Source organism: Mytilus californianus, unplaced genomic scaffold (assembly GCF_021869535.1).
Source record: "Mytilus californianus isolate M0D057914Y unplaced genomic scaffold, xbMytCali1.0.p SCAF_8, whole genome shotgun sequence".
Classification (NCBI taxonomy): domain Eukaryota; kingdom Metazoa; phylum Mollusca; class Bivalvia; order Mytilida; family Mytilidae; genus Mytilus; species Mytilus californianus.
Genome location: NW_026262734.1, coordinates 51,644,549 through 51,659,948, shown reverse-complemented (window position 1 = coordinate 51,659,948; position 15,400 = coordinate 51,644,549). Strand labels below are relative to the sequence as shown.

The window sequence follows — 15,400 nt, the reverse complement described above, 5'->3', positions numbered from 1 at the left end:
TTTCATCTTCTCATTTTATATTGCAGTGTAAAAGGTAGGAAAAATTTGAACTTTACAAAAATTAAGATATGCCAATCTTTTTCTGTCATCAATGCAAACATTTTTTTTTATATAAATTTGCTCCAAAAAACAGTACTTAGAATCATGTGTCTAAGTTCAGAAGACAGTTATATCAATGAACATCAACACATTATCAGACTAACTTAAGTGTTATACAACAATCTGTCATAGTTGGTAAGTTTTTTAATAGGCAACAATACTGTTACATGTAGCTACCAGTTTTATTAGATTGTAAATCATAGTAAGGATTAATATATGTTGGTGTAGTGTGGTTACTTAAGGTATGTTTCGCTGGCGTCATCAGGTCTTCGATTTTCCGAAGTTTCATATTAATCAGTCTCAACTGTAAAAAAAAAAGAATAATGGGTGAAAATAGTATACCGTTTCATATCCTTTAGGGTCTATTGATTTCAATATGATAATGAAATACCGATTGGCGGTCTATTCAACCAATTACTCTACCATAATAATCCTTGTGTAAATACATGTAAAAATAGAAATTTACTTTGGAAAAGAATTATTATCAGGTGAAAAGGTGAGTTTTTGTATATATATTTTAATTTGGAATTGACCATCTTCGTTGCTTCGGAGGACAATTATTCCATGCTGAACTTTGATAGTAATCATTTTCATAATGAATAGCCATCGGAAATTTCATCATTTTGAATCACATTAAAGTAAACTTAATTTACACATTATTCGTTTCACTTATTCTGATCACACTCAGATGAGTTTATCTGTTGCTTTACACAATTAAGTGTATTGATTTGTATGTTCCATCTAGTACTCTTGCTAACATTATGTTGAACTCGTTTATATGTGTGTGTTTGTATGTGTGGCAATTATTTGAAAAACAAACTGTTTACTATCATAATCAACGTGATTTTGGTGAAAATTGGTTCTGATAAATATTTTTGCTTTTGTTTTTTTTTTTATGTTATTGTATTGTTCATTATTAAAGATATCATGATAATGATATTAAACCTACCACTGTATATGTTCAATAAATCTTAAAGATATTCACAGTCATTTTTTAAGCATAAGCTATAACATCATAATGAAAAGAGTCGTTGATGAGTGTCAAAATCGCGACATGGTGTATCTCATCACGAGTGTAAATACTACAGTAGGAGGAACCTAGATCTCTTCCAATTTAATTTTTTTAAATTAATGAAATGTAATTTGTTTTTATTTCGATCTCTATAAAATCATCTTTAAAGACTGCATCAAAGATATTTCTACATTTACCACAAAAAAACTGTATACTTATACGTTTCACATTCACGCAAAATTAAGTAGTACATATATTTTAAAATCCTAATTTTCATCAGGAAACAATATCACATTTTACATGATAAAGACATTTATATTTATTTAAGAAGTGAATCATATTAAATGGGTTTCTGGTCCATTATTTAAAAAAAAAACAATATGTCTTTGTAGTAGAGTAATAGAATAACTAAACTTTAAAAAAAAAACGTATGTTGCTTCATTCAGATCCTAGCTCTTAGGCTAAACTATATGGTATGGTATTTTTCATTGTTGAAGGCCGTGCGGTTGCTTATAATTTCTTACATTCATTTTATTTGAACTTTGGTGGATAGCTGTCTCGTCGGCAATCATACCACATCTCCTTATTTTTATAAAGATTAGCAAATGCAAGACAGTAAAATAAAATTCCTTGTTTTGCTGTTTTCACAATGTATCTATATACAGATAATCTTAATTATCACTGATGGAAAGAACGTCGAAAGGTCGTTTATAATAATTGACACTTAAGAATTGTGAGTTGTGTTTTCCTCTGTCGATAGTGAATACATTTTGTGATCAAGACAATTATCATTGTTGAAGTTTATGGTATATTTATTGTGTTAGACCCAATCTTGACATATTCTCATCATCTGAGTCTGGTGAATTTTGAATTAGTCCGCATTTCTAAATTGTGAGTAACTTTCACATGCTAAACCCAATATACGTTCTAACCATCCTTACGTCTGATTATGAATTTTAACTCAACTATACCAAGAATACTCTCCGCTTTTGCGACATAGGTTCCTAGATCTGTTTTGTTGAACCTGTGCATTTTTAAGCTATATTCAGTATTTTCGATATTATCTGTATAACACGAGACGTCCCATCCACGGGCTATGATAAAGCCGTGTTCATAACTATTATTTTCTTCGGTTATTTTCTTTCTACCATTTTCACTTTCTTTCCACCAGGTAACAGTTGGATCAGGGCAACCTGAAAATCGTACATTGGGCATGAATACAATAAAATGTTCTGCTACAGATAACCAGGTAATACATTATAAGTGTGATAAGCCCAGTTTGATATGAGAGGAATATGAAAATAATTGGATTGCCAAGAACTCACGAAGGATAAAAAAAAATTGTATTTATAAAAAAGAAACATGATTAGCAGGACAGATCTACAAATAAGTCAACATGATCAAATGATCAGTATACTCCTTATCTAAGTTATTACTCTTTTATGATGATATTTACAAAACAAAAGTAGCCCTTGTTTAAGATGCTTGTGAGCGACACAGTCTCTTTAAAGCCTCTAGTTTTGTTTTTGCAATCTTTAAAAACAAATTTGGCTAGCTACACTCGCCCTAAATTTTAACATTTTGGATAACACCCTTCTTTCCTAGGACCCTGGATCCTTGATTGTAATGCTATTATTTCTTTATATTAATCAAATATATATTTTATACCTCATTTTGACTGCTTTATTTGTTTAGAGTTTTATGTGTATCATATCAAAAAAGGTTATCTATATTACAAAAGTTACATTACTTTAGGCGGTGAAAAGTTGATTCTCAAAAGGGGTGGGGACGAGGAGGGTCAGTTTTGTGTCAATTTATGGCTGAGCAGAAAAAAAATATAGTGGCTCTGGTCTGAGTGAAAATAAATAATCTGGCTGCCTTTATTTTTGGAAATAAATATTCTGACATCATCAAATTTGCCAGGCCCCTATTATAATCAAATGGTCGTCCCCGAAAAACATGATAATAAAACGGGTGATATTGAGTATACTGCTATGATTAGACATCAACCCAACAAAAGCCAAAATCCATAATCTAGAGGTCAACATATAGCTTATAACAAAAACTAAATGTCTTTACAAAAAGACAGTCTTGAAGATTTTAACTAGTATATGTTTTAACAAGATCATAATAAATAAAAAGATGTTGTACTTGTTTGCAAATTAGACAACTTTCCACCAGACACCAAATGACATAGAAGTTACATTTAGCAACTCAACTGGCAAATTTAATTAGGTCTGAATATTTATTTTCAAGTCGGCCAGATTATATATTTCCACTCAGACCAGGGCCAGAATATTTATTGTCTGTCCATTCACAAATTAACACAAAAATACCCTCCTCCATCTTCTTCCACGTCGGAACCAACTTTTCACCCCTAAATTAAATTAACTTTTGTACTACAGATCACCTTTTTATAGGAGACAAATACAACTTCAAACAAATAGAGCAGTCAAAATGAAGACTACAACTAGCATTTTATTAATATGAAAATAACATCACTGTCAAGGGTAGATCCAGGGTTTAAGGTAAAGGGGTGTTATCATCAAAAATGGTAATATTTCTGGTGAGCGTTGTGAGTACAAATTTTTGTCGAAGATCTCATAAATAATTAAGTTTTTCTAAGATTTACTTCTTTCTAAATCACAGAAGAGATTTATTTTGTCGGTCATAAACATTATGTCCATCCATTAATAAATACATTGTTATAAAATAAGTATGATGAATTGGTTGAGAAAAATCGGCGAAAATATAAATTAATTCGAGTCTAATATGTTTGCCTCAATAATGCAATTTTAAGTGATATTTATTAAGACAATTCCACTTCAAATAGACCACTCGGTAACATAAACAGTATACAGTCGAATTAATATTGAACTTAACTACACTTTTAAAAAATGAAATAAAATAAAATAAATCGAACGTTATCATGAAGTAATGTGATTCTTTAAACTACGGGTATTGGCGATCACCTTGCATGCATGACTGATTTCACACCTTTGACTTTATAAAAAAGTTGTCATTTTGATAATTTTGAAAGTATTTACTGTTACAGTTATAGGTTGCCATTCTGTAAATATAGACAAGGCAATTTCCCATAGGAACTCCATTTGCATCTAAAACTGCGCCATTTTTACTATGAAGTTTCTTGAAAAATTATATCCCAGAACAGAAAGTTGATATCCACTACTATTTTATTCAAAGGTCAAAATAGGGCTGTGCGGCATCTTTTCAACATTTATATGCCCTGAACTTCTAAGAGTTTAAACTTATACTAAAATTCTATACTACCCCTACCTCCACTTTTGGACCTCCTGAGAATCACATTTTAGGCGCTACCATGTTTTTCTATACTGGTAACACTCCCAAGTTATGTCTCTATGAGATAAAACACAGTGATCATATCTGGGAACCAGTACGTTACCAAATTTACATGTCTATGAATATTATATATCTCCCCAAAAGAGGCGTGGCTTGTGAAACAGCTGTATTTACAAAGTGTAACCTAAAGATACAGTTGGGTAAAAATATATTGGGAAACCTTTTCCGAATTATCTGATAGGTGAGATTTTTTTCACATGTAATATTAAATGCGTATGAAACAGAGTTCCGTGTGAAATTGCAGGTATCTAGAGCTGGTTCAGATTTTGTTTTAAAAGAGATGAAAGACAAAGGAATTATAACTAAGTAAATAAATTTAACGCATTAACCAAATAAGCGGCGAATAGCAACATGTTCAGTGGCAAATATTTCAATCTACTATTTTTTTTTACAAGCAGTTTAAATTCAAATCATCGTATTAAATGGGTGTGACAGTCTTTTTTGTAACACACTTCTCATATTGCACACGATGCTATTGTTTCACGAATGATCCAACCTATTCCGGACTGTCATTTTGTATCCGTGACTTTTAACAGTCTTAATGACTGTATCAATGTTTGGAAGTTCCGACCCTAAAGATTAACTAGGACTGTATAACGGTTGTAGCAAACACATTGTAACTGTAACAACCATTTTGGCGTTTAGACAGTTTATTTGTGACTGTTTCAAGGTTTTTCGCGTTGGGACAGTTATAGAATAACTGTTACAACTTTCAAATGGTTGCAGCAGTCTTATTATAACTGTGACAATCTTTTGGCGTTGAAACAGTTTATTTGTGACTGGTGCAACGTGTTTCGAGTTGGGACAGTTATAAATCAACTGTTACAACTTTAAAATAATTGTATCAGTCCCATTAAGACTGTGCCAACTGTTTTCAGCGTTGTTGCAGTCGATTTATGTTAGAGACAAACACTTTTAAAGTTTGAACAGTTACAAAATAACTGCCACAGTGAAATTTAACAACTGTTACAATTTGACAAATATTATCAGTCATAAAATGACTGTTACTGGTATGGACAGTTTTTTTTTACAGCAGTGTCAGTTACAACAATATGAATAACGAATCCAAAAACAACAAACAGGAACCAACGACGACAATTAAATTAAAAGGAAAATACAGAATTTAGCGGGATTTAACATGTTTCTGAGCGTTTAACTCTCAAAGAACTTTTAACTTACGGCCAGAAATCACCTTTACATTGTATCCAACAAAAGACACAAATCAATAATAAAATTTAACTAGATTTATTTTGTAAACAAATATGTAAACATCTTATAAAGCCACACAATATAAATTAGGCCAAGATAAATATATCATAAAACCTCCTCCCTTAAAAAAAGTGTTTTTGTAGCGAGAACTTTTCATAAACAAAATATATACAGAAAAATATATAGTATGTATACAGTGTTTTTATAAGATCTATATAAAGCATCTGCTATTACATTTTCTTTACCTTTAATATGTTTTACAATAACATCATATTCCTGTAACAATAAACTTCACCTCGTCTACCTCTGGTTCTTGTTTCTCATTTTATGTACAAAGGTGAGAGGATTATGATCAGTATAAACAAGAATAAGATGCATAGTGGAAATCAAATATACATCAAAATATTGAAGTGCAGACAATAGTGCAAAACACTCCTTTTCAATAGTTGAATAGTTTTTCTGATGTTTATCCAATTTCTTGAAAAAAATATGAAATAGGTTTCTCAACATTATCATCTGTTTCTTGATATAAAACGGCTCCAACTCCTACATCAACGGCAAGTTTAAATTGTTTTTCAAAGTCTGGAGTGATAAGAACTGGACTGTTAATTAAAAGTGATTTGCTTTTTGAAAAGCGTTTTGATAATTATCAATCAACATAAATTTAGAATCTTTCCGTAAAAGATGAGTCATTGGTTGAACAACAGTAGCAAAATTTGAACAGAATATCCTGTAAAATCCAATCATGCCTAAATATCTCATCAGTTGTTTTTTTATTTGTAGGAGGATGAAATTTGGTAATTGCATTCACTTTAGCCATAATAAGTTTCACTAGACCTTGGCCAACTTTATTTATGCCCTAAATAATCAACAGTGGCCTGACAAAAGTCACTTTTACCAAGATTAATAGGCAAATTTGATCGTGACAATCTATCAAAAGTATCATATAAATGTGTTAAATGCTCATCCCAGCTATCAATACATACAATTAGATCATCAGTATAAGCATAACAACAGTCTTAATGTTTTATAACATTATTGATCATATGTTATTCTGTACAGTTTTTAAGTTCTTCTGAGCAATTTGACAAGCAGTATACAATTTTTCTTTAAATCTAGATACATAGTCTAGAAAAAAGTTAAATCACAAAAATACTGAACACCGAGGAAAATTCAAAACGGAAAGTCCCTTAATCAAATGGCAAAATCAAAAGCACAAACACATCAAACGAATGGACAGAATCTTAAGGTGCCTTAACTTCCTGACTTTTTACAGGCATTTTCTTATGTAGAAACTAGTGGATTGAACCTGATTTTATAGTGCTAAACTTCTCACTTGTATGACAGTCGCATCAGATTCCATTATTTTGACAACGATGCGTGAATAAAACAATCAACATAAAAGGTAAAAATGTCAAAATAGGGGTACAGCAGTCAACAACGTGTCACAATCTTAATCACAACAAAACCAAAAATATTTAAAAAAGAAGCACAAAAAAGCATATATCACATTTAACAACCTCGTTCATTGCATTTGTATTTTATATTTAACCCATGAAGGATCGAGGGATTTTAAGCATTGGGACCGAATTGTAATTTCAACCATAACTCTGGCGTAGAATCGCGTGTTTGACGTCAGAATGTAAACGTCACACAGGTTAGGATATAAAATAATTTTGTTGTTCGAAGTATGCAACAATTATAATAGAACAATAACACAATGGCGGGATGTTTAAAGTACAGAGACACGTCATATGTATCACAGAAACATATAAAGTCACACGGACAAAGCACATAAGTAAAAATGAAAAAAATGATACAAAAAACACAATGACGGGATGCATAAGTACAGAGCCACGTCAAATGTGTATCACCAAAAACAGACCAAACAGTAAAAGTAATATTAATAACGACAAATAAAAGAACACTTTGACACGTAATTAAGATAATAAACAGCGTCAGTACGCAGAATCAAGAAGATTCAAGTCATTGTGTTCAGTATGTCATTTTGTCTTAACCAGTTTCAAAGGTCTACTTACAGTATGACAAAACACCAACTCCAAGGGGCTACAACCAAGGGATTCTTGAACAGCCTCTGGACCGCAAAAGGAAAAAAAAAGTGAACATCACCATCCCAGTCCCTGTCAAATTGAAGACAAACAGTTCTAATTATGTTCTTCAATGTTTGGTGAAACCGCTCTAAGGCACCTTAAGATTCTGGATGATAAGCACTTGACCTATACTGAGCAATTCCTAACTGGTGAATGACCTGCTTAAATAAACCTGAAATGAAATTTGAACCTTGGTCGGACTGTATAGATTTAGGAGCTTTGAAAATAGTTGGTGTCTTGATATTCCTTAACGGTATAGCCTCAGGAAAGCGAGTGTACACACATGATCGTCAATAAATACGCTTTTCCATTCTTGGTCTTTGGTAAAGGTCAAACGCAGTCAATTAGTACCCGAGCGAAAGATTCTTCAAATGCTGGAGTTGGCAGAAGTGGTGCTGGTGGTATTTTCTAGTTAGGCTTGCCAACAACCTGACATATATGGCATGATTTCCAGTATTCAGTGACATCATTTCTACGTCTGGGCCAGTAGAAATGTTGTAAGATCTTTAGGCAAGTCTTCCTTATAACTAAATGTCCGGCCAAGGGAGTGTCATGGGCAAGACCAATAATTTCTTGCTTAATTTTGACATAAACACTTGGTATACCACTTTCCATTTCTCCTCATGGATAGCATCGGGTGGCCTCCATTTTCTCATTAAAATGTCGTCTTGATGGTACACTGTCTGCTACCTCTTGTGGTTGAACCCTATTGCGGAACTGAAGAACCTCAGGGTCTTTATTTTGCTGTGTGGCCTCCATTTCCTCATTAAAATGCCGTCTTGATGGTACACTGTCTGCTACCTCTTGTGGTTGACCCTTATTGCAGAACTGAAGAACCTCAGGGTCTTTATTTTGCTCTTCCGCAAACTTTCTTTTGTCTAATGAATGGCTGTTCATGTCTGGCCAGGGCATAATTAAATGCTTGTTAGTACTAGGTGGTTTTATTATGCCCTATTCTGAGCTACCGGGACCTTCAATGTCGGCAAGGAAAGTGTCAGAAAGGTCCATATAATCATACTTGTCTTCTTGCAAATCCTCATTTTGTTGTTTTATTATCTTCGCCGCCACAAGCTGGATACAGTTCAGCATTATCTTCCGGTAATTTTACATCCACAACATGTTCAATGGTAACAATTGGTTCAGCAACCACTTTGTTCCTAGCTAGATAATTTCCTAGCAATAAAGAAATATCCTCAACAGGGGGAGTAGGACGAACATCCACAACAACTAGTCCAGTTATCAAATGTGACTTCAGATAAATACAATGCAGGAGAACATCTATACAACATAACTCCACACCTTGTCAAAAAACGGAGGCACCAACAGAAGTATCCTCGGACAAAGGCAATATACCTTCTAACAATAAAGACTGAGAAGTTCCAGTGTCCCGTAAAATCGCAATAGGCTGAGGAGTAATATTATCAACAACAGAAACAAACCCATCAGACATAAAAGGTTTATAATCCTCCATGTAATCACAAAAACTGGACTTAAAAGCCTGACTTGCAGGACATTCCAACTTAATGGTAGCAAGGGATGTCGTACAAGCCCTGGACTGGGTATATTATCCCATTCATTCTTCTTTTAGAGTCTTTAACAATCAGCCATCAGGTGACAATTTTTCTTACAATAAGTACACGTTAGTGACTTCTTCTCAAAAGTATCAAATTTTGGACTAGACATATTATAACTTAACTAGACTGACTTTTATTCTGTGCTACAAGCGTTACTATCAGTACGCTTAGTACTTTGATTTTTGTAATTTCCGCTCGACGTATTAACATTTTGACCTTTGAAACTTCTTTTATGTGAAATTAAGGCCACATAAAATATATCTTCCTCGTGCATTGCTATTGTTCATTGTTTGGGGTTTAATAGTAATATACTGTTGCAGTTTTCGGTAGCATTCGCTCTCCGAAGTTGAAAATCGGTTTCGGATTGCCAAATGTTCAAGATGTGTCAAAATAAAATTAACAGATATTGTTTATACAAGCAATTACCATTTTTGTGTAGCTTTATATTGCCTGTTGGACAATGACCATTTTTGTGCAGCTTTATATTGCCTGTTGGACACACATTTATTTATTTTGGTAGGTGAAGTACTTCGATTAAATTGTCATTTATGTACCTGACTTTCGGGGTTTTTATTTGAAATCATCGAATTTGCAGTTTTAGCATTATCATCCTTTAAAAAACCTTCAAATTCATCTGAAATATGCGAGGAATGCATACAAACTAAATTAACATTGTGTTATAATCTTAATCACTATTAAAACAAACAAATATGTCAAAAAAGAAAAACAAAATGGCATATAGACATAGCACATAAGTAGGGACTATGTGGGAACGTCACGTCAATAAACTCATATCTGCCGTAATGCATAATTGGTGTTATCGACGTTGGTAAAAATTACAAAAACAAAAACTTTTTCATTCGATGTCAGTTAAAAATAAAATATCACAGAAAACTTGAAATTTTAGCTCTTCAAACTAGGCTAAAAGTTATAGACTTTACCCTTTTGTATCTATATTTCATAACAATGTGAAAATCGGTAATATTATCCACAACGTTTATTTTTCGCTATCATATGCAACAATTTGATATCCTCAACAAATGGAAGTTTTTAACGACCTTGACTGGCTATACAGCCCTTGCACGGTCGGTTTGATATCCTATCGGGACCTAGCGCTATTTATAGTTGAGAACAGTAAAATTTTGTAGGTACCCTAGTCCAATTTCGTCAATAAGGTGTCTAATTTTGAAGAAAATCAACAAAATTTTGAGTTTTCACCCGAAAAGATACCCCATGTTCACATATTTTTCAAGGATCCATCGCTCCCCGCAATCTACAACATATTATATTTACAAAAATGTCCAGTTTATGCAAATGTGTTACGAATTGACGAGGCGCCAGTGCGTCAAAGGCGGCAAGGTCCAGCATTAAACGAACCAAAATAGCGCCGTAACGTTAGATTTATTCACTGTTCACATCATCATGCAGTCAGTTAAACTTTCAATTTCTGCTATAAAATTACACTCGAACGTAATGGTTGCGTTATTCACGATCCATTGTTGTCAATTAATCAGACTATAAATTCAAATACATATTTACTTGCACAAATACGACAAAGATTCGCTCGAAAACTAACTTCATGAAATATTGTCATTATAGATACCTGATAAGGGTTAATTCCCTTTGTTTATAAAAAAAAATAGTTTGAGGTACTGTGCAGGATATTCTGTACACTTGAATTCGCATAACTTAATAAAAATTGTAATGCAATTGTAAGAGTTAAGTATAAATAATCTATTTACTCAACCAATTAATACTTTCCTTTACAGAAAAAATATATTATTATAATTGAATTCAAATAAAATATGCAATACAAGCGACGTAAAAATTTTCAATTTTAAAAATTAGAACGGTCCAGGTTTTGTTAAAAATGTTGAAAAAAATAAACTATACCCCCCCCCCCCCCCCCCCCTTTTCCAAAAAAAAAATCAAAAATAAAACAAATCAAACATAAAACAAGACGAAAAAGAAAAGTCAAAATGATTTAACGAAAAATATTACACTTGTATGATGTTGAACTGATCTTTATTTAAATCGATCTTAAAAAGACCAGTTCGCGTTTACATTTGCACAAGCAAGATCGATCGAGATCGATCTTATTTAATCTAGTGCGTTTACACTACTGCAACATAAACAGAACCGGTCTGGCCTGATTACTTTACATTTCGTAAACAAATAATCGTAAAAATAGAATTGAATAATAACGAGTGCATTTCGTGCGGACTATCACACATTGCAAAATTATGGAGAAAATAGATCATTGGAATTTCGTAAAATGTTAACTTATCAATTATCTTTTTGGTACACACGTCACAAGTCATTAAACAAAGAAATGCGAGAAGACTATCACTTTAAAACAACCTGTCAATGCCTTTGCAGATGAGGATTTGCAGCAAAGAACTAGAATTTATCGATTCAGAAGAATGATGCAAAAACGGCGGATTCTTTTCCCATCCATCGTTTTTAAACACGTGTGTTTTTGCCGCCGAACATGCGCATATTTATTTTCATATCTAAATATATCATTGAAGAAAGATCGATCGAGATCGATCTTAGCGTTTACACTTGAAGAAAGATCGATTCAAATAAGATCGATATTTTTAAAACCACCTCTGGAGGTGGACTTTTTAAGTCCGATTGAAGATCGATCTTTCCCGTTAACATTAGACTTAGGATCGATCTTTTGTACAAGTGTAAACGGGTCTTAGAAAGTTACATAAATGCTTCGAATCAAAAAAACACTAAACCACTCACTAAATTCATTTCGAAATTTCAAAATTGCTGCACATATTTGAACCAAGCGTATGTCAAAGTGTTGCATGTATATGCTTAAGATCTAACAACATTTATCAATTTAAATTAAAAAAATTTACCACGATACAGTTTATATTAATGTGATTTAGATTTACATGTAACAGCGTTCATTCATAATAATATCATTTTTAAAACTATATATCCCTGAAAATCTTAAAATCCTTTCAAATTATATATATTATATATAAATTAAAGAAAGTTGTATTGAATCTAGCTGTTTTTAACCCAGATGTAATGTTTCTAAGCTTGAACATTTTGTAACCTGAATTAAACATATGCATGGCTATACTATCCCTTTTTCAAACCAAATTGTTGGCCCAGGTTTTTCGGATGTATGACCCTTATTGAGGTGGCTGTACTTTAGCTGTTTGGTATATCGGATGCATAAATACGAAGTAACAGTATGTCAACTTTAAATTTGAAGCCTTGTTTGCGGAGAGCATTTATCTTTCTGCAAGGCAAATCCACACACATACTTAACAATCCCGCTATAACGTTTGAAGTATTAATTTCCTGCCCTTCATTCCGCGATCGTCTATTTTTGAAGACCATAAATAAATGAATGATTTGATTTGCTAACTTATTGAGCATATATGAAATGTTTGCCACTGGACATTAAGCCAATTAAAATTGTAAACCACATATCGTGTCATGTATAAAGATTAATCTACAGATGAATAAGAGTTTCTTAGCTGGTTTGACTCCTTCATGTGAAATAGTTGTCGTTTTCATCCACCACCACACGGATTTATTCAAATACATGCATTTTAATATTTCGATTAAATATTTTAAATAAAATAACATCTTATTATATATTCAACAGGTTTTTTTACTTGGAGGTTACAAATACGAAGTATTCTAGAGTCTAAATCAATAAATATTGAAGATTTTACAAAAAAAATTACACATATCTATCTATTAATTCAAAAGGTTATTCAGTGCTATATATTATTGTAGGGGACAGTTTTAAAACAGTATGTATAAACAAAATATTATAAAATGATATTCAAAATTTTGCATTGAAAGACATCCTTAAAATAACTAAAATGATTTGTATCTGAAATACAAGAAGGAGCGTTACTTTGGAGTTTAGTGTGGCGTCCATTTCGATGAACTAGTATACATTATTATTGAGGGGCCAGCTGTAGCCCGCCTCCGGTTGCGAGGTTTTCTAACTGTGTTGAAGACCCATTGGTAGTCTTCGGCTTTTTTCTGCTCTTTGGTCGGGTTGTCGTCTCTTTTGCCATCCCCGTTTCCATTCTCAAATTTATTGGTTTTGGTAAAGTATGCTATTCTTCTTCATTGTTGTGGTACAAATGTACATGTGCAGACTTGTAACAATCTACCTTAGTTGCAGCTTCGACCAATAATTAGGTGATATGTTTTTAAAGAAATGTCATAATGTTGTGGTTAGACCTTCAAAGTATACACAAGAACATACCATACTCTAAATATAGATAATGATGAAAACTCTTTGGAAATTGTCCGGATGTCTAATATATTCAGGGAAATTTAGCTCTATTTTTTTTCAGAAGAAGATACCAACATAATAATATCTGAACATGGCCATATTAAATTAGATTAATTCATAACAAATAATGAAATTGTTCATATTTTAAGTCCATATTTTGAATTGAATGTATGAAAGAGTGCCTGTACATATATATGTTACGTATAAACAGGCCTGTGTTATTCTCATTTTCTGTACATACAAGACATTTACAGTAGCATGTCTTCATCCTTGAACCCCAAAGGTGACTGTGGTATAGAAATATGGTTTTCCTCCGACCACAAGTAAAACCCTTGGCAAAGTGGAGCATCCGTTTGGTTGTGCGGGATGTGTGAATACACAACCACGTCCGGTTAGAATAGGGACGAATTGAGGCCCCGTGAAGAGAGAGTACCACGCTCCCTGCACGTTAGGAATTTTTGCAGCAACTCTTATATGGGTCCGTGGGTAGCCTGATGCAAAGGAGAAAATTCATGTCCGATATATTATACCCACATTTTCAGCTGGTGACTGTTGAAATTCCCCTCATTTTCCCCCGTCGATCCCTATTACAGAACCAAGCTATTACATCTATTTATATTTTGTTCTCATCCTGAATGTGTTTGAAATATTTGCCACTGGACATGAAACAAACTGTCAATAATTTTGTTATCTTTGCTCATGAATGAAAGGAGATGTATAAAGTTCAAGACAGCAACGTTAACGTAACCACAAAAATAATTACAAAATCATAACTTGAAGCAAAGCTGCGTGTCTTTCTTTTTTGACTCTTTTGAGTTATTTTTTGCAGTAAATAGGGAAAACAAATTATGTGCATAATAAATATGATACGTGCCTGGATTTGTGTTTTTTATTTTTATTTCTATGCTTACTTTATTATTACTGTCTGAAATCTGGAAATCTTTAAGGTTGATGTAGATAGTTTCACATGGAAAGGTGGATTGAAACTAATTTTCTTTGATTTTATCATAATAAAAAATGGTAGAGGGGGGGGGGGGGGGGTCAGTTTTTACCCTGGACCTTAGACAAACCGACTTTTGCATCCAACAATGGTAGTCTTATTAAACACTTGCTACACTTCTAAAACAAGAAACTGTTATTTGTGTAAATTATATGGTCAAAAAAGGACATGCAAATTAAAAATTCAAAACATTTGAAAATTTCGTTTTTTAACGTTTTGTCCTAACTTGTACAGTTTCCCGTATTTTCCTGTGCGAAATAAGATTTCCACGTACAATGGTCATACGCTATAAGGAATAGTTAGTTTTTGCATTCTTTTTGCTCATTTTGTGTATGATGTGTGCTGCGGTAGTAATATTACAAAGTTTTTAAGTGTGTTTTTATTGTAAATTGGAATGTTGGCAGACAAAAGGTATATATTTATGAATATCAGGCAGATGCTTGGGGTCAAAGGTCAAACATAAAAATGAAAACTCTTGTCCTAGTATATTTCTACCACAAATATATTTCAAATAATAAATGCTTTTTGTGTATTTTTTTCATTAAAAAAAATCCAACAGAGTCCCTAACATAAGCAAAAATGAAAGACAAGAATACAGAAAATGACCACAGCACAACAACACATTGGCGAGATGCATAAGTTGACATACTTAACCATTAAATAAAACACCAAAGTCAGCAGAAAAAAAATACAAAAAACATTACACTACACATGAAACTTGCCTTTGAG

At 32.7% G+C, this 15,400-nt stretch overlaps 1 protein-coding gene across 4 annotated transcripts in view; it reads right to left on the bottom strand.

Annotated features, from left to right (window-relative positions):
* Positions 1–225: 225 nt before the first annotated feature.
* Positions 226–15,400, bottom strand: part of LOC127710844 (hemicentin-1-like) — a 62,643-nt gene continuing 47,468 nt past the window's right edge. For all 4 annotated transcript variants that reach the window (XM_052216802.1, XM_052216803.1, XM_052216801.1 and 1 more), the window contains exons 7-8: positions 2,053–2,304; positions 226–403 (exon numbers count right to left, since the gene is read on the bottom strand). In XM_052216802.1, coding sequence (XP_052072762.1) covers positions 390–403; positions 2,053–2,304 — 266 coding nt within the window. In that variant the 3' untranslated portion in view covers positions 226–389. The remainder of the gene's footprint in view (positions 404–2,052; positions 2,305–15,400) is intronic.